The sequence below is a fragment of the Hesperophylax consimilis genome, chromosome 13 (genome assembly GCF_061612785.1).
Source record: "Hesperophylax consimilis isolate HC1 chromosome 13, BYU_Hcon_1.0, whole genome shotgun sequence".
In the NCBI taxonomy this organism is placed as follows: Eukaryota; Metazoa; Arthropoda; class Insecta; order Trichoptera; family Limnephilidae; genus Hesperophylax; species Hesperophylax consimilis.
Window position 1 is genome coordinate 35,205,031 of NC_142848.1, and position 19,764 is coordinate 35,224,794.

Here is a 19,764-nt window from a genome sequence, read left to right on the forward strand (position 1 = left end):
TAGTTTTATGAATTTACACCAAATATCTGAATTCAAAGGGTCGGCTGTGACGGAATTCGAATGGAAAATTACAATTTACGCGGAAAAACGACATATTTTTACGAATATACTTCAAATATCTGGATTTAAAAGGCCTGCCGCGGTGAAAATCTGCCGAGAAAATTCGATTTACGCGGAAATATATCGTATTTTTACGAATTTATTATAAATATCTGAATTTAAAGGGTCAGCAGCGACGGAAATCGGACGCGAAATTTCAATTTACGGGTAAATATATCGCATTTTTACGGGTTTATTTAAATTATCCGAATTTCAAAGATCCGGCGCGGCAAAAATTGGGAGCTAAATTTAAATTTACGCGGAAAAATATCGTATTTTTTCTAAATTTACTTCGAATATCTGAGTTAAAAGATCCGGCGCGACGGAAATTGGTCGCAAAATTTCGATAAACACGGAAATATGACGTTTTTTTTTGAATTCGCGAAATTTCGGTTTACGAATAAATATATCATATTTTTCGAATATCCGAGTTTAAAGGGCCGGCCGCGATGTTAATCGGCCGCGAAAATTGGATTTACGTGGAAATGTGTGGTATTTTTATGAATTTGCTTAGAATAACTGAACTTGAAGGGCTGATCGCGGTGAAAATCGGCTGCAAAAATTCGATTTAAACGGGAATAATTCGTATAAATACGAATTTACTCCAAAGATACCATCCGAATTTTGAAGGGGCGGCCGAGGTACTCGATTTTCGCCGTATTTTTTTTTTTTCATAAAATTTCGAATTACGTTGGAAATCGAAATAATTTTTTTTGGGTTCTACTGTATTTGGCAAGTGGTCTACGGGGAAAAAAAGTTTGGGAACCTCTGATCTATATGAATATATATATTTTTAAGAAATAATATTTTACACTGGAGTTGATATCTAATGGATTTTTTTTTTTTTTTTCTGAGGTGCAAAGTCTCTCTTGTTAGGAGCTTTTTTTCTCGTTGTCTGAAGTGCGCAGGTACCTGGAGGGGGTGTTTTTTGCCCTATGTGCGGGCTGCCTTTAGGCGACTGAGTGATGTGAGATTTTTTTATTTTATTTTAAGTTTTAAGGCGGGGGTACTATTTTTTTTGTACAATACTAGTTGTTTTGTATTTTGGTATGTATGATTTATTTTTAAAAATATATTGTTTTAAGCCCGCACATTAGGGGGGGAGTAGAATGGAGATGGGGAATGGGTATTTGGAGAGGGTGTCGCTTGGGTTGGGTTTACCCAGGCTAGAGATGCTGGGGTTGGGGTTTGATGCTAGGTTGCTGAAGAAAGTTTTGGCCAGATCGACTATGTGTTTCCTAAGTGGGGGGATTTTCGTGCCTGAATTTATTATCGAGTTTCTGACAAACCAAGGACTTTTGGTGTATCGTCTGAGCGTTGCATTTTGGAATTGTTCCAGACGTTTGGTGTTCCCCGTGGCCCAGATGGGGGAGGCGTAGGTAATGATAGGTCTGATTTTAGCGCGGTAGATGGTGAGTTTATTGTAAAGAGAGGTTTTTGAGTTTGCATGAAGGAGGGGGTAGAGGGCACTAGAGGTTTTCCTGGCCTTGTTAAGTGTTTCTGAAATGTGGGCGGTCCAGGAAAGTTTTTTGTCAAGGGTCACTCCAAGATATTTGGCGGTGTTGTGCCATGGTATGACTTCGCCGTGAAGAGTTACAGCCCTCCAAGGGGTGCAACGGTTCTTTCTATGGGAGAAGAAAACCGCTACACTTTTGGAGGGGTGCACATCGATGCGCCACTTGTCATACCAGTCTTGGAGTTTGTTGATGTCTTGTTGGAGTCGGTAAGTTATCATCCTGGGAGAACTGTATTGCGCCAGAAGGGCCGTGTCGTCGGCATAAATGGCTTTTTTGGAGTGGGGGGTTGAATTTTCTGGAAGGGGAATATCGTGTGTGTAGATATTGAAGAGGGTGGGGGACAGCAGGGATCCTTGGGGGACGCCTGCTGTCATGAAGCGAGTGGTGGAGAGGGCACTGCCGTACTTCACTTGGAAGGTGCGGCGATGTAGGAAAGATTTTAGGGTCCCGAGTAGCTGGGGATCGATCCCTGTGTCGTGGAGTTTGAAAAGTAGGCCGTTGAGCCATACTTTGTCGAAAGCTTTGGCTATGTCCAGGAATATGGTGCCAGTTGACCGCTGGGAGTTGAAGCCGCCGAGAATGAGTTCGGTGACTCTTAGGAGTTGATGAAGGGTAGAATGTTCAGCTCTGAAGCCGTGTTGCTCGTCGGGAAGTGTAGAGACTTCGTGTATATGCTTGAGGAGCCTGGTGAGGAGGATTTGTTCGAAGATTTTTCCAATGTTGGAGAGGAGGCTGATTGGACGGTGGTTTTCGCACTGGAGCCGGTCTTTGCCGGGTTTGGCTAAAACGATGACGTGGGCGTGCTTCCAGCTTTTGGGGAAGTGGCGCAGTCGAAGGGCGGTGTTGAAGAGGTTTACTAGGGCCAGAATTGTTTTGCGGGGGAGGGCTTTTAGTGCGAAATTTGTGATGCCGTCGGGACCTGGAGCTTATTTGTTCTTCCGACTTTTTATAGTTCGGCGAACTTCTGCGGGTGTGGTGAAATGAATGTTGGTGGAGGGGAGGTTGTTGAAGATTGAGTTTACTTTGCGGTTGACGTTAGTAATGTGTATGGGGTCGGCGTGTTTGAGACTGGGGCTAAATTGTTTTTCTAGGCTGTCTGCGAACGCCTCAGCTTTGTCCGGGTCATCGAAGACGAGCCCGGATGAGGTTTGGATGGGGTGGTTTGGTGTGGAGGTGGTTTGAAGGGCTTTTGCAAGTTTCCATAAGGAGCCATCTTGTAGGTTGATGCTTTGTAGCTTGTCGTTCCAGGTTGAATTGGAGTGCTCTGTTAGTGCTTTTTTAATTTGGGCTTGAAGGCGGTTGATGACCGTTTTGATTCTGGGGTTTTGATATTTGTGCCATTGGGGACGAAGGGAGTTTTTTGTTTGTATGAGTGATTTTATTGGAGAGGGGAGAGAATCTTGGAGTGGGGGGGGGCTTTTCATGAGGTGAGATTTTGAGGCTTCGGATATTGCTGAGGAGATGGTTTCGGTGAGTTCATCAACCGCGAGGTCCAGGTCCGCGGTGTTTTGGATGGATGAATTTATTTGGGTTTTTTCGCCGACTCTGTGCGAAAAGTATGTCCAATCAGTTTTGGTTTTCATTGTAGGTGGTGGCGTGGGGGCGAAGCGTTGGAGGGTTAACAACACGGGGTTGTGGTCAGAGCTGAGGTCGGTGATGGATTCAATACAGTAATTCCAGGATGATTTGTAGAATAGAGCTATGTCGAGTACGTCGGGGGTGTAGCCTAGGTCGGAGAAATGGGTGGGGTCCACGGGGGCGACGGCTATGGTGTCTGGATGGGTATCGAGAAATTTGTGTAAAAAGAGGCCGTTGGGGTTGGTGACTCTACTATTCCAGGCGGGGTGCTTTGCGTTAAAGTCTCCCGCTAGGATAGTAGGTACGTCGCCGCCAAGAAGTAGCTCGAGATCCGACTCCCGTAGCCGCTGCTGGGGGGGGGTTGTAAATCGAGCTAAGTCTCAGCGGGCTGGAGTGTTTCGTGTGTATGGTTATGGTGGTGCATTCGAGCGTTGTTAATGTGGGTGTGGGGTTGTGTAAGTGTGCGAGTTTAGTTCTTTCGTAGATGGCGGTGCCGCCTCCGCGAGAGTGTGTGCGGTCATTCCGGTACATCGTGTAGTTTGCGATTTTTGGTGTGTGAGCGGGGGTGAGGTGAGTTTCGTTGATTAATAAAATGTCCAATTTGTGAGTGTTGGTGAACAGACGGAGCTCTGGGAGTTTGTTTCCGAGTTATACTTTTACTGAAGTTCCTTATTAGGGACTTTTTTATTAGTTACGATTGGTTCAGAGATGTGGTCTTTGGAATGGAACATTCATATTGGTTAAATAAAATATAATCAATACTTTGCAGGTTGTAACAAAAATTACTACATTTCGAAGAATGATTTTTCATTTAAAAATTGAGTGTTGTGAATAATGTTGGGTTACCTTGAACTGCAAAATCCTGCACAGGTCCACAATGAGGTTGGGCATCTCCCCGATGACCCCGCGGCAGTGCTCGAAGGTGGCCGCCACGGAGAAGCACTGGCTGATGTGGTCGCACACCTGAACGCCCACATCCAACGGCTTCGAGGATAGGCTGAGCACCGACACGCAGCGGGAGTAGGCTTCCAGTAAAACCTAAACCATCACATGAACATTGTTGTATAGATAGATTATAGATAAAGCGTCACATTCATAATCACGATCAACAAATATTTGAGTCAGGCCATGACAATGAGACAAAGTATGAAGGTGAATGAAGAAAGATTGTGCCGAGACAGAATACAGGTATTTTTATCATTGAAAAAAATTACAATATATATATGGCATTTTTGATTTGTCGCCAAATTTGCTACATGTTCGTTTTTGTTTGTGAATATGCCATTATTGACGTCACGCTGGCCAACATTGGTGACAGCCGTCTTGCCAGCCAGTTGCGTTTTCTACGCCATAACAACGTTGTAGTCAGTTTGAACCGTTTACGAATGTGCAGTTTTAGATCATTTTTAAAATCAATAATTACATAAGAAAATTACACATTTTTAGAAGGATGATCAGAATCAGAAAAATTAACTATATTTTTCTTTTTGTTTTTACGTTCGCTCCACACAGGAGGCCCTGAAGAAAATAAATAAAGGGCCTATGTCATCTTTGGGAATGCTTTGTGGAGAATCTTTTTAGGAAAGGAAGGATGGGAAGTTCTGGGAAGGAAAAAGGTACAAAGGGTGGATAGGAATCTGGGGGTTAGTGAGTCAGGAGTACCGCACATATGCATCCATCCTATTCCTATTGGTCCTATTAGAGAGGTCAAAAGGTCTCACTCAACCAGTCTCTCTCGATCCGAGCTGCTATGTAGTTGGTGGACACACCAATCGGCCGCCAAAACCCGGATAAGCCTCACCCTATGAACCGGGCACCCCTGCTAAATCACCAAACATAGCGAACCACTTGGGGTGACCTATGGCAGAGGTGTTGGTTATCCAATAATGGTTCCCGGTGCGGCGGTACTCTATCCATAGTTTGTGAAAATACCTCATTGTAGGACGGTCTATCCTCTCTGCCTCACGCTTAAATGGCGAGATGGTTAGTTAGTTAGTTAACATTTTTACTATGTAACTATGAGGATTGTTTATGAAAAAAATGATAGGTTACAATAGCGGCAGGGCATTAATGGCTATGATAAATCTCGAAAAAATCATGTGTCACCTGCAGCCCCCCTTCCCTGCGTAACTCCTCGGCGTTGAGGGCCGAACAGCGCACCGTATGGTGGGCGAGTTCGCAGCCGGCGGCAAGGAGCGGTGCCGCCTTGCTGAACAAGGCCTCATCTCCTGTCTCCATCCTGATGGTCTTGATGAGCTGCGGGTAGCCGGCATATTTGTACGGCTCCAGTTCTGAAAATAATGCTCATCATTGATAAGATGCACTGAAAGGAAAATCCCTAGAAATGGATGTCACCAATTTACACAATTTCGACTTCTATACAACAGACAGTCTATGAAATTGATTATCCGTTAGAGAAAGAATTTTGATAATTGAACATGTTTGACCCATTTTATCTGAAGTACCATAAAATGGGATGACTATAAACAATTTTTAACTATATAAACATATATGGAAAATTTTATGTCATATTTATTGCACTTGTTTAAATTATCAAAATACATAAAAATATTGTATGTGTGTGTGTTTAGGGAGTAAAAAAAAACATGGTGATCAAAGTCACCTTTCGGAGTGGGGTAACTTTGTTATACCTTTTCTTACAACAATACTAGCTATTCCCAAATTTAAAAAAAAATAATATACGTTCTTCAATATTTAAGTAGTTATATATATCAATAGACACTGATATATATGCGTGTACTTTCAAATATGAATGACCCAAAACTATTATAATCATTGAAGAATTTACAAAATGTATTTATATTTTTTTGTATGAAAATATCTAAAAAAAAAAAAAAAAACTTCAAAATGTGAATATAGCTAGAAACTAACTAATTGTTGACACTTGGCATCTTTGTTTGAGTAATTTTTGAGTGGTAGCGAGAATTGTGCAGATATCCATGATGATCAAAATCGCTCCCCGATTCAAAGGTCGCCGAACATATAACTGTATATAAAATTGAACTTACTTATGGCACATAAATGTATTCCTTCAACACACTTCAACTGCTTTATCTTTTCATAAAAAAAGACAGATGTGTTAGGAACAGATTGAGGAACGAACAAGGGTTGGGATAGCCGTATTTTAAAGGGCTATTCCACACAGATAAAGCATGGATGAAGCCTATGGCTTATGACAGGCGAATGCGAAAACACAATTTGTAAGGTTAATTCACAGTCAGCTTACCGGTGGTGGCAAACGAAATCTGCATCTCGAGAATCATCTGTCAGCACTGGAACGGTAATCGTTGTACGGTAGCACTCGTTATGTTGAATTGGATTGCGATAAAATACGTTTAAGGGATTATTCCGATAAATAACCGGCGATAGTACACACATTGGTTTTGACAGGACGAACGTTTTATGCGATTGTACGGCTCACCGCACTCCGTGGTTATAGCTGACGTGTGTGAATTTAAACTGTACAGTTCAAATTCTGACCATACTATCGGTTAGCACGCGGCCTGTCAAAAGCAATCGGCGTGACGGAACAGAAGATATGAATATTATTTACCTTCTGAATACCGGCTAAACAAAATACTTTGTGCCCTCAGGACGAGCACTATGTTGTTAGGGTTTGGTCCATCTCCGGTCCACACACTCCTGCTGCATAGGAATTCATAGGCCTGGTTGACCTCTTCAAACCGATCCTGAAACAACAAACATTTGAATGTGTTACTCATGTTCAAAATGCCTCGTACCTTGCCTCACATTGGTCAAAACCTTTTTTGCAACTACAAAGAAATGAATGCCTCTTTTTATTATATTAGTTCATTTCGTTAATTTCATTTCTCCTGCAACAAAGGAAGCATGTTTTCAAATCTTAAAGTTTTTCATATGCTAATAGTGTTGGACAAATGTCGTCAAAATAAGAGTTAAACACACTCGTCATCTCTATGCAGAGAGGTGCTCACTATCGACATCCAGCTTTTCTGGAAGACCAAAATGATGACGATGAAGAGGTAACAGGTGAGAGATGAATAATATAGTATTTACCCTTCCTTGTGGGTTCTTATCAGGATGGAACTGTTGCGCCAGTTTGTAGTAGGACTTGCGGACAACGGCTTCGTCGTGGTGCTTGCCTGGGGCCAGTCCCAGGGCTTTGAAGGCCTCTTCCACTGTCATGAGCGGAGGTTTCTTCTCCACTTCCTTGGTCCAGGCCTCCAGCACGTCTTTCAGCAGTTTGACCTGAAGAAAAGATTGATTGCTGTTACTGAAGAAAATATTGATTGGTGAATTGGTGTCACTGAAGAATAGATTGATTGGTGAGTTGTTGTTACTGAAGAAAAGATTTATCGGTGCATTGGCGTTACTAAATAACAGATTGATTGGTGAATTGGTGTCACTGAAGAACAGATTAATTGGTGAGTTGTTGTTACTGAAAAAAAGATTTATCGGTGCATTGGCGTTACTAAAGAACAGATTGATTGGTGAATTGGTGTCATTAAAGAACAGATTGATTGGTGAATTGGTGTTACTGAAGAAAAGATTTATGGGTGCATTGGCATTACTAAAGAACAGATTGATTAGTGAATTGGTGTCACTGAAGAACAGATTAATTGGTGAGTGGTTGTTACTGAAGAAAAGATTTATCGGTGCATTGGCGTTACTAAAGAACAGATTGATTGGTGTCACTAAAGAACAGATTGATTGGTGAATTGGTGTCACTAAAAAACAGATTGATTGGTGAATTGGTGTTACTGAAGAACAGATCTATTCATACGTTATAGTGCAAGGGTTCCCAACCTTTTCAGATATTTTTACCTTCATTTTAATGGGGATCAACTTCCAACAAGAATCTTATAAGAAATTTGCAGTTGCTTTTTTTAGTCATTCAAAACTTTGACTTCATATAAAACTGCTTCAAACAGAAAAACATAAACCAATCTGTTACGGAGTGGATAGAAATATTTTCATACATAGTTGTAAATTTAAAATATAGGTTAAATTATTATTTTCATTATTAATGAGATTGATCAAATTTAGCTCCTCGATCGACTGGTTGAGAGCCTTTGTATAGTACTTACGGGATCAGGTATGGGCCAGTCAGGGAAGCGCTGAGTGTCGCACAAGTGCCTCAAATAGAACACGTTGCAGAACAGTTCAGCGTCCAGCTGTGGATAGCGCACCGCAGGGATGGCTAGGTACGGATAGCGGGCCCCCGTGTGCACCCGAAGGCGTGGGGTGAAGTCTCCAATGTGGGCCGACACTTTCACTATCAGCATGCGCCTGGAATATAAATTAAGAATTAATTTTATTAAGGAGAACAACGATTATACCAAAACCGTTACAAAGTTTTTGATCAACACTTCCATATAATAATCGCTCTGCTACGGAGATTGTGTTGTGTATAAAATTTAAAATTTTTATTTTTTATACAATTTATTTTTTTCGTACATAAGTCAAAAATCAACATATTTTTAATAAAGTAACAAAAGGTATTGTTACCTCATCTCTGCATTCCAAATGGCCTCGGGAGTGTCATACTCTCCCAGGAATATTTGTGCAAACTTGTCAGCCCCGTGGTTGTGCAGGTAACAGACCATGGCTTCAGGCAGCAGCTGGCCTAGTACCGACCTCTGCATGATGTCTGAAGTTGTAGTCTAAACAGAACATTAAAAAACATTGCATTTGAAAATGAGAATCACAAGTCAATGTTTCAGAGGTTTTTTTTTATGGGAAATCGAAATTACAGTACTCTATCACTAATATGTCATCCCAAAAACAAGGTAAGTATCCAATTAGTGAAAGCGGAGAAAATTTGTTGTAGCTGAAAAATTTTTTTTTTTTTCGAAAATTCGATTATTTGTATGAAGAATCTCAGGAAATCCGTGCGGCACACGGCCAAACTGAAATTTCCTGAAAATCTTCATACAAAAAAATAGAATTTTTGTCAGTCAGACAGGTCTTGCTGTCAGGGTCTATAGGTCAATATAGACCTACCTGTCTGGCTCTCAGGGTCTATGGGTCAATATAGACCTACATGTGACAGCCAGACAGGTCTTGGCTTTCCAATTTAAAATTAAAAGGTTAAAAAATTCAATCATTTTTTTGTATTTTGGGATCTCCATGTCTTTCTCAATTTCCCACTTGTACCACTACTTTCCGCACACCATGTATACTTATTAGATTATATTATTGTATTTATAGAGCGGAGAGGTTTACATATATGTAGTTACCATGAGTACTTAGACCATAGGCCCTTTGTGCTCCCATTTCATACATCTCCTATTTTACCTCATTCCTTTAACAGTCACCCGGTCCCTTTTATAAAGATCAACTGGGTTGTTCATTGGATATGTGGCTATGGTATCTGGTTCCACAATGTGTCTTCCCGGGTCACATCTCTCCTCTCCAATCCCCCTTGGTTCCCTGAAGGCCCCACAAAGAGAGCCTCATCTCTCCTCCCCACTCCCCTTTCGTTCTCTGAAGGCCCCGCGAGGGAAAAGGATCTCGTCTCCACTCCTCCTTGGTTCCCCCGAGGTCGTGTTTCCACTCCCTGAGCGACGGGTTCGCCACAATCCCTACGCTATTATAATATATACAAAGTAACTTACGTCCTCAGCGCGAAAAGCCTGTTTCATATGCGTCAGCTGCAGAAACCTGGCGATCGGCAGCAGATTACTTCCCGTGTACATAAGGATGAAGTAAAAAACCCCGGTCATGTATAGCTTTGATATCTCCGGGTTATCCTGCATGACCTGGCAGAGCAGGGTCGCCACCTTCTCCACCAGCACCGGGTCGAAAGTCAGGAGGACCTGAACCACGTGGGCCAGGCAGTATGTGTCGGTCAGAAGGCGCTTTATCTTTGGGAGAGGACGGACGATGGCGTTGTCTTCATCTCTGAAAATACATTATTAAATATGTTAGAATGTACATATATAAATAAACTAGTTTTACAACCATTACAGTATAGTATAGTTTGTTATTTCAACATTTAAAAAAATATATTTTTAAACGGAACAAACAATAATGAATTTTGTCTTACTTTTTGGAAAGTTAACTCCTTACGCTTCTACCATATTTGGACATAAGGTCGGAGGATTTCCACTTTGCAATAAAATCTAAATAAATGGAATATTTCTTAACGTATCTGAAAAAAAACACCTTTACAAAGGTGGTAAAATATGATTTAAAATTTTATTTTTATAAATAAAAATATAATTTTTGATAGATAAAATTTTTTGAACGCGAACATGAAAAAAATTAAAAATGGCTCAAGTTACGTTTTTTGTAACTAAATTTACTGATAATGAAAAAATATACGCATTTTACTTAACAAATGTATTACAAAAGTTATCGTTACTTCTCTTTTTTGTCGCTTTCTATAAAAAATATTTATAAAGAATTCACCAAGTTAATTTTTTTACCTTTACCTTTGTTTTCATCAATGTGTATATTTTAATTCTTCCGTGGCTAAATTCTAGATTTGAATATAAAGCGTGGTATTTTTTTCTTTCTAACACCGTTTAGATCATATTTCCCACCGTGATAGTACGACACCAGGAGATACGATTTCTATGAGACCATACGAGTTGTTCCCAAAAGAGAACAAATTAATCTGAAGGGTTAAGTAGATATATTAAAGCTTTACAGCAGATAGCGAAAATTACAGTGAAAGTTTAAATTAGAAGCTAAATTGAAATAGTGAACAAAAAAAGCATTAATTTCGGCTTGGCCGATTTTCAAAGCAATTTCATGCAAAGAAACGACGAGTTCAGATGGGTATATTTTACACTAATCCAAATATTGCGTTCTCAGGCAACATTCTTATTTTCACATGGCAGGTTATCTAACCCACCTGCTAGGGAAGTATTCACAGCACTTGATGAGGATATTCAGCACCAGCGTGGCCAGCTCCGACTCATTGAAGACGGGAGTTCCCTTGGCTAGAAGACTCCACTTCAACTGGGGGATGGCCTGCAGCATGCGCCAGCCGTCCATCCCGCTGGCCCAGCACTTGGTGCGCCCGTTGATGGTCCCGGCTTTGTACAGGTCCTTAATCTGGTCAGAGTAACAGTTGTTTAGTTTGTTAAAAGGAATGTAATAAATATAAAGGTGTGGAGGTTAATAAAACAATTATGATGACACAACAGCGAGTTCAAGAAGACGGTTGCCGGTAACTGCATGTCAGTGAATTTGAGGAAATTTCCATTATCGTGATATGGTTGGCTTTAGTAGTTGAGAGCATTATGTAATAGAGAGGAAGTTGGCCTCCATGCCGTCCTACACACTCGTTCCCAATTATAAGAGTTTTAAGTCTAAATAAAGACAAAGGGCCATATAATAATTGTGTTGAAATTTTACACAACTGATAAACAAAAATTAATGTATTGTAAATGGTTGTTTATCAGTTGTATAAAACTTAAAATACGTTTATTAGTGAAGTAACTGTACTCCGCCACGTGTTGCTGTGGCTCAGACTGTCTGTGCAGAAAGAGAAACACTAGTAAAAAAAAGCATGTTTGTTCAACAGATGGCACTGTTTTTCAAAGAAAGCATGTTTTTACATGTCACAGGTGACATCTACATTAGGTATATATAAACACATGCGTATTCGAATGCAATGTTGTGTCAAAATTTCAAAAAAAGAAACGGCGAAGAACTTTCAGAGATCTAAGATTTTTAAGAAATAAACATTAACTTTTTTTATTTACATATGTAGATAGATAGATGGCACCTTCCACACAGCATCCCCAGGGGCCTCGTGTGAGGAGTTAATGTAAAAAGTATTTATTTATTTCAAGATCCTTTCACAACAGAGGACAACTTCAGCCGTAATCGAGGAGGCAAGGATTTCATGCTGTACAAGGTGTTTCCTTAGTTCTTGTAAAATAGTATTAATTAATCCCGTTCCACTCAACATGAAACACAAATAATACTTACATCTTGAAAAGAAACAGGTCCGATCCTCTCCACTTGTCCCTGCGCCTTATCCACATTATAATACCACTCCTTGTCCACGTTGGAGTGGCCCGAGTTGGGGGCCGCTTCCAGTACGTTAGTCTGTGTGGGCACTGTGGCGCGCGCCGTGTGCAGGTGCGCCAGGGTCATCAGGTCGACAAGGATGCGGATCCCGTTCCACTCGAGAACGTCGCGCACGTTGCGGCGGTGCTGGATCAGCTTGTGGAGGAAGATGACGAGGCGGTCTCGTTCCATTCGGTCCACAGACTATAAAGCGAAGAATGTACTAATGAATAACATTTAATATTTTACATGATACATATTGCTGAATTCCCTAGATTTGTATTCTAGCATATTATAGTACAGGGTTTTCCAATAAGAGATGTTATTTTGATATTCAATCGTAAAAGATCAATGATTTCGTTGCTTGTGTGGCACGTAGCGCCGTCTTGTTGAAAGTAAACGTTGTCAAGATCAATACCATCTAATTCCGGCCATAAATAATCATTAATCATCTCCCGATAGCGCTGTTAACGCCGATAACTGTTGCTCCAGCCTCATTTTCGAAAAAGTAAGGTCCAATGACTCCGCCGGACCATAAACTGCACTAAACAGACGCACAGAGGCTTTTCAACAATAACTCTTGGGTTTTCCGAGCCCCATATGCGACAATTTTGCTTGTTGACGAAGCCACCGAGGTGGAAATGGGCTTCATCACTCAAGATGATTTGCATTTGATTCACTCAAGTGAATTTTAATAATTTCAATGCGTTGTTGAAGCGTGTATCGTTCCATTTTTATTAATGGCGTAGTTTCTACTTGTCAAATGTCAAAAAATGACAGCTTCAAAAGTAACATCTACCGAAATAGCGGGCTATTCAAAATAACACCTCTTATTGGAAAACCCTGTACATATACGTATATGCTACTTTAATCAATCAAAACTGAGCAAACGCAATATTAAGACTTCACTATTTTAATACATATAATTAACATTCAAAATGATTACATTTGTACACAATTGTAAGAACTATTCAATAATGAATTTATAAGATATATATTTATTGTTCTACACTCAGGAAAGCGTAAACTAATATTGTAAACTTTTTAACAACATAATTGGAAGTAAAGTTATGATATTAACTCTCAAAAATACCACAAAGGTGTAATTTTGACAGCTAACTCTTAGCGAAAGATCCTTAAAACTCACCCGTTCTAACATCTGTACAATATATTTAGTATCACTGAAGGGTCCAATGTCCTCGAAATATCTTCCGTACACAATAGACATGGCCTGCAGGCACATGCATTTCATTTCAATCTTTGGCGATAACAAAAATCTATGGTATAAGTCGTTGAAGAATTCATACCTGCAAAATTTAAAAATATTAATATTAGAAAAAAAAAGGGAGATGGCATAAATAAACCACTCACTAGATCGATATTTTCAGGCTTTTTGTATGAAACAAATTGGTCCTAAAAAACCATAGATATGCCAATATATAGACAGTACAATTTTCATTCGGAACCTACTTATTATACTATACATACATATATGTAGTTAGGCAACAATATGACGTCACAATATTAATGGTTCCAATTTCGGATCGCAGTTATACCCTTTGGCAGATGGTCTTGGCATTTTTAAAGCAAGTGACTGAAAAATAACAATATTGATAGCTAACAAATAATGTTATAATAAAAATTTTTTTTTAAATTTTGGAATCATTATCTCAGTGTTGCCATACGGAAGTAAGTGTGGCAAAGAGGAAAAGAGTCAAATATGTAGGGAATAAAGAAATGCGAAATGGGGAAAGAGCAGGCTCTTTCATAATATATTCCAGGCAACAAAATAGAAAGGTTAAATAATATATTTTCATCTTCAAAATAAGCATTACACCTGAATATGTATATGTAAGAAAGTAGAGCTTGGCAAATCATAGAAAGTGCTTGGCCATTCGGGTACTATCTTGCTGCTTTGCTGATGTTATTTGGCATTCTTCAGGAATCAGATTGGTGATTAGTGCTTTTTTCAGGTTGACTCTGCTTTCTACCAAATAGCATTTCCACGCATCAACCATTAAGTGCATTCTCTTCTTTGCCAGAGCCTACTTTTATTTTTAAAAATTAATCGACAAATTGTACATGACAAATAATGAATTACTTCTACCGGGCATTCCATGGCACAGAAAGTCTTTTCTCATTTACCTTTTTCAAAGATTCTATGAAATAGATGATATGGGAATGCAAACTGAATCAATGTTAAAAAACGTACATACAATTAATTACATACAAAAAAATGTCAATGAAAAAATTAACATACACAGTAATAATTGAGACTTACGATTTTCTAATAGGGGAATCTGGTGAATCCTCAGTTTCTAAAAGCAGTCTTAGGTAGTAGTCTCCTATTTGCACTTCGTCCTGCAAGCAACGGTAGTGCAGCTCCAGTTCCGTGTGGTTCCAGGCCACTAGGGCCGTGCCACCCAGCTCCCGGTCACTGTTGAAGGAGCGCAGCTCACCTTCCAGGGTGGCTCGCAGTTCCTCACGAGTCTGGAACAATTATCAAATAGATACACAGGATGTCCAGTAAAGCCACAGCAATATGCAAGTATCCGATACTGACATTGTGTATTCATGTCGCAAACTACGAGTCACTATTGAAATCAGGAGGTCTTTAATGAAGTCATAGCTCACCGTACGCGAGTTTTAGTTGCTATAGGAAACAGAGAAATTTCTCCTGACAGAAAAAGCAGTAGTAATGAGTTGTTCATGAATGAGCCGCACAAATGAGCTGGCTCTTTTTGATGAGCCGTATTCGTATGACTCCCGGTAAACCGTACTACGGCTCAATTGATCGTTCACTCTTTTTTATCAGCAGATATTTTTGAATTATCCAAGTATTTGTTATTACATACTCAGAGACATGAACGGAGTCTGACAGTCCGACATCTGGACTTGGAAGTATGTACCTACACCTACTAACTACCTAGCATCTTATTTTTCATGTGGTACGATGCGGCGTACAGGTACCAAGAGTCGTACGATCATTCATACACTGGCAGCCTTATCGGGAGAGCCGTACTGGGGGAGCTGTACCCGCAGCACCCGTACCCCAGAGTACCCCGCTAGAGATTTCTTTATGGGACATAAAGAGAAAATTTAAGATATTTAACAGAAAATTTATTAATTTTACAACAAAACACTAAAGCTACAATAAAAAAAAAATCCATTCCCACTGTTGAACACTGAGGACAAAAAATCACAGTTACTGAAATATAAACAATAATACATATGTGACAAACCTTATGATTCCATATTAAATTAGGCAAAGCGTGGTCTTTAGTAAACTGGTAAAAGAACATGGGCCAGTTGGCGTCTGCTTTGATCTTCTCCCTTCTCTTCCTCAGCACAATGGGTCTCTCACGCTGCTTCTCCTTGCGCTCTATCACAATGCCCGTGTGGGCGCCCCAGTGCTGGAGAGCTATCGTCGTGTAATGCTGGAAATCAACGGATAAAAGACATTCATATTATCATGCCCTTGGAACAATAAGTTTCTATCTGACTCGGCAACGTTATGCAATATTCAACTTTAAAGTAGTATTCTCTGGAGTCCAATATCGCATGACATTGCTGCGTCAGATAGCACCTTGTCATTACATACAATTATGATACAAGAAATATGTTTAGAATAATGTTGCCACTAGAGAGAAAGTGTGATATGTTGAAAAAAAGGGCAAATATAGGGAAAAACGAAACTAAAATAATACAGCGAGACAAGAGCAACTCTCTCCCATAATGGATTCCAGGCATCGATGGACACAAAATGAGAGTTTTATTGTTAGATAGAATTGTTTTATTTAGTTTAGTGTCGTTAGAATATATAATTAGATTCCTAAGTGAAACTAACCTCCCAATGCTTTTCCACAACTCTAATCTGTCTCTCGATGGCTTGCCACTGCGGCCCTTTCTTGTTCTTGCTGGCGTCCTGCGCCAACTTCAGGTTGTCTCGCTCGTACATGCCCTCTTCATCTAGGGCAGACTGGGGCACCTTGTCCGGGGAGTCCAGGAAACTAAGGAGGCCAGATGGCTGGATAACAAAAAAAAAATATAGATCAAAATACAGAGCAAAGATTATACCTGGAGTGTGAATTTCGCATTGTCATGAAATGGATGAAGGGTACGATAGATTAACTCTGGAGGCTTGAATAAAATATCACAGGCAAGTTATACTAGTTCTGGATGTCTAGCACGAATGCCAAAAATGATTAAGGTTTTTATCAATAATATTGTTGATTAGTCAACACAAGCACGATTATAAATCGCCAATGAAGTTTTTGACATGGCAGTGCTAGTCAAATTTACAATAATTCTAGTCCAACTTCACATGACTCACCAGGATTCTCCGCAGAAGGCCCATGGCGGGCGGGTGACCTGTGGCCCACAACCCCACGAGGTGGCGGGACAGGTGGCGCTGCTGGGGCCGGGCAGCGCCCCCGAACAGGGCCAGCAGCAGGTGGCGGGGCAGGGCCGCCTCGGCCAGGGCCAGGGACTGCATTCGGGCCCCCAGGTCGGCGCTGCCCTCCTCAATCAGGGCGCGCATCACGAGACCTCCACCCTTTACAATGGCCATAGATGGATGCTGAAATTGAAGATAAACATTAAAACATTTGTATAATATACTTCATCTGCCTACGCATCAGAAGAGAGTAGTCCACAGTGACTGTAAAGCTTTGCATGCCCTGTAAACTTATAAAGTGTAAAACTTGTAAAGATAGCCCATAAACGAGAAAGTTTTTGATAGAAGAACACGGCAATATATTGTCATTAAAACATGCTCGTTTACAAGGGTCTTTAGAAAGCCCCAATGATGGTGCCATTCTTGGAAAATAACTTCAAATGGTTTAAAAATTTAATTAATTATTAGTACCTACCTACCTATCAATACTAAAGTACTTGACTAGAATAAAAAAAAGTATTTATTTTGACAATTATTTAACAATATCAATATTTAACTAATGGCAACACCCAATGGTTCTTATTTGGAATTTCAAACGCCATCAAACAAACAAGAAGTTGTTCAACAGGACATGGTCGTGGTCAGGGGGGTATAACTCCGATCGAAAATTGGAACCGAAAAAAAGACATGGTAATCTCCATGGCTTGTGCATCACACAATTGTCTAACCACATCCAACAATGAAAAACTCTGAAAGTCTATGGAAAAAGTGTTGAAAGATGAGTGGAATATCTATGCTGAAATTTCTTTTTTTTATTTCTTGTCGTTTCTTGTTGTCAGACACTGGCGTAGAAGAAACGCAAATATTTTGAATATCTTATATGCTGAAAATGTCGATTCTTAAAGTTCAGTGTAGTGTTTAAAGGCTGTACATGACATGAAAATTTTAATTCAATTATACATAAGTTTCCAACCTACTCAAGTTGTAAGCAGCGTGTGTTTCGGAAATGGTTATGGAACAGATTGGAATATATTGAATAAATGATATTCTCGAGATGTCCGTCATTTCATGGCTCTTATTTCGTAATCGGAAGCAAAAGGTCGAGTGGTTCGTTGAGAAGTTGGACGTTGCCAATGCTTAATCTTCATGACATCACAATCACAAAATAGGACTCGTGTTGTAACAAAAACAAACAGGTACAAATTTGTCCTTGTTTGTTTCTAATTTGGATAAACTTGAAAAATATAAATAGCACTTGGTTTCAACTTAATTACTAAAAGAAATAACTATTTATATGGTGGGAGATGGATGCAGTTCCATGTTTTCTCAAAGTTAAGTTTGAAGGTTATTAATATCCATAAATTATTAAAATAACCCAAACTAAAACCTAAAAACCTATGTTGTGCATGTTTATTTAAACCCCCGACTTATTGAGCAGTTTAACCGCTCTGTTATTGCCGGAATTACCCCTCCCCCTTTGTTAACCTCCCACTCAAACACCAAAATTATATATTTTTTTTTGTATATATCTGCCAATATTTTGTATCGTAGGTTAGTTTTAATATTCTCCTGACAAAGGAAGGGTGCTTCCGAAACAGGTAGAGTGTAATTAAAATTAAAGTGGTCTAAAACAAATTTATATATTTTTATTGTAAATTATGACGAGCCACAAAGTTAATGCTTATTACAAATATATAATATTTTAGGCTAGTGAATGGGGTAGGCTCCGAATGAGAATTATATTGTCTATGGTTGCATCTTTTTTTTAGTTTGCTCTATCCTCGTCGATGGTGTGTGACGTAGGAGAAATGCAATATTGGCATATCTATGGTTAAATAGAGGACCAATTTTTTTCATACAGAAAGTACGGAGTTATCGATCTAGTGAGTTGTTTATTTATGGTTATTGTAACACAATAGATGCATTTTTTTGCAGTATTATTTATGCAAGAGATAATAAAAATATATTGTTGATACAATTGTGTATTATTGTTGTACTTTACCTCAAATAATCTGAATACCGATCGTCCCCTGGATGCCACCAGTTCTAGAAGTTGATCGAAATGTTTTCCATCTGTAGTTTCGCTATACGGCACGCATAGGGAAAATGTTAAGAAATCCAACATGGCTGCTACCACCAATGCCCCGCTTCCTTGATTCTGGTGAGAAAAAATGTTTAATTTAAGAGTGGGTTATAAGGCAGAATGGTGATTTGCTGGAAAAATGTCATTCTCAGACCTCATATACTTTGTTAACAAATAACGGACTATTATTTTTCAATCTGCTTATTTTTTTTGTAATTGATGTAGGCATTCGACCATAAAAAATAAAAACATTGATACACCATACAACCCACTTTTAAAACTTCGATCTATGATTATCGCATTAATAATGATTATACGCAATATGTATATAATACACACATCTGTAGAAGTACGGCTTCTTATTATCATTATGATATCTGTGGATATTAATAATTAAATAAATACTTCATCTTGCCCAAATTTTATTTTTATTTTAAATACATAAACGGCTATACTGCCTTTTGAATTTTCAATACATTTCACAGTTTTTTACTTATTCTGAGAGAGGAGCCCCCGTCGACGGTAGTGAAACTACACGCTCCGTGTTTGACGGCGTATATATTTCGAAAATGCCAACAAAATGTTTCATTAATGGGTCTAAAAGTAGAATACCGAGTCACTTGAAGCATTGCAATAATCTAAGGAAGCTACAAAAACGGAAAGTACTCACAAATTCTCCTTTTTCGTGTAAATTTGTCGCATTGTATTTTTTCAACTGTCATATTCTTTGAAACTCATAAAATACAACATTCAATGTGTGTTCCTGTTCTGAACAGATAGCACGATGTTGACTGGCGCGCTCTTTTTGCAAGTGTGTGTGAGAATTCATTGTCTTTACGCGCTCTGACTATGTGGTGAGAGTGAACGTTTTTTTCATATGGCGTGTTTGGTAATAAAACCGAAAATTACCATCTCTCGCCGGATCGTTGGTTTGGTAAAATCGGCCATTTTATGTGAAAACAAGTCAAGTTTTTCACTGTTCCGACCTTACATGGTAAGGGGTATTAATATAGGAGTAAACAAGTTTATTACCGTTTTTTTATTTTTATCTTTAGATTAAACAG

At 39.4% G+C, this 19,764-nt stretch overlaps 1 protein-coding gene across 1 annotated transcript in view; it reads right to left on the reverse strand.

Moving 5' to 3' along the window:
- The window catches only part of Rme-8 (receptor mediated endocytosis 8), a 90,251-nt gene that overhangs the window by 41,859 nt on the left and 28,628 nt on the right, over positions 1 to 19,764 (reverse strand). Inside the window, exons 9-23 of the mRNA XM_089639073.1 lie at positions 18,620 to 18,775; positions 16,555 to 16,800; positions 16,069 to 16,248; positions 15,464 to 15,658; positions 14,503 to 14,711; positions 13,369 to 13,528; positions 12,141 to 12,425; positions 11,056 to 11,258; positions 9,812 to 10,097; positions 8,703 to 8,857; positions 8,282 to 8,483; positions 7,251 to 7,442; positions 6,769 to 6,904; positions 5,301 to 5,485; positions 4,041 to 4,232 (exon numbers count right to left, since the gene is read on the reverse strand). Of these exons, the coding sequence (XP_089495199.1) occupies positions 4,041 to 4,232; positions 5,301 to 5,485; positions 6,769 to 6,904; positions 7,251 to 7,442; positions 8,282 to 8,483; positions 8,703 to 8,857; positions 9,812 to 10,097; positions 11,056 to 11,258; positions 12,141 to 12,425; positions 13,369 to 13,528; positions 14,503 to 14,711; positions 15,464 to 15,658; positions 16,069 to 16,248; positions 16,555 to 16,800; positions 18,620 to 18,775 (2,982 nt within the window). The remainder of the gene's footprint in view (positions 1 to 4,040; positions 4,233 to 5,300; positions 5,486 to 6,768; positions 6,905 to 7,250; positions 7,443 to 8,281; positions 8,484 to 8,702; positions 8,858 to 9,811; positions 10,098 to 11,055; positions 11,259 to 12,140; positions 12,426 to 13,368; positions 13,529 to 14,502; positions 14,712 to 15,463; positions 15,659 to 16,068; positions 16,249 to 16,554; positions 16,801 to 18,619; positions 18,776 to 19,764) is intronic.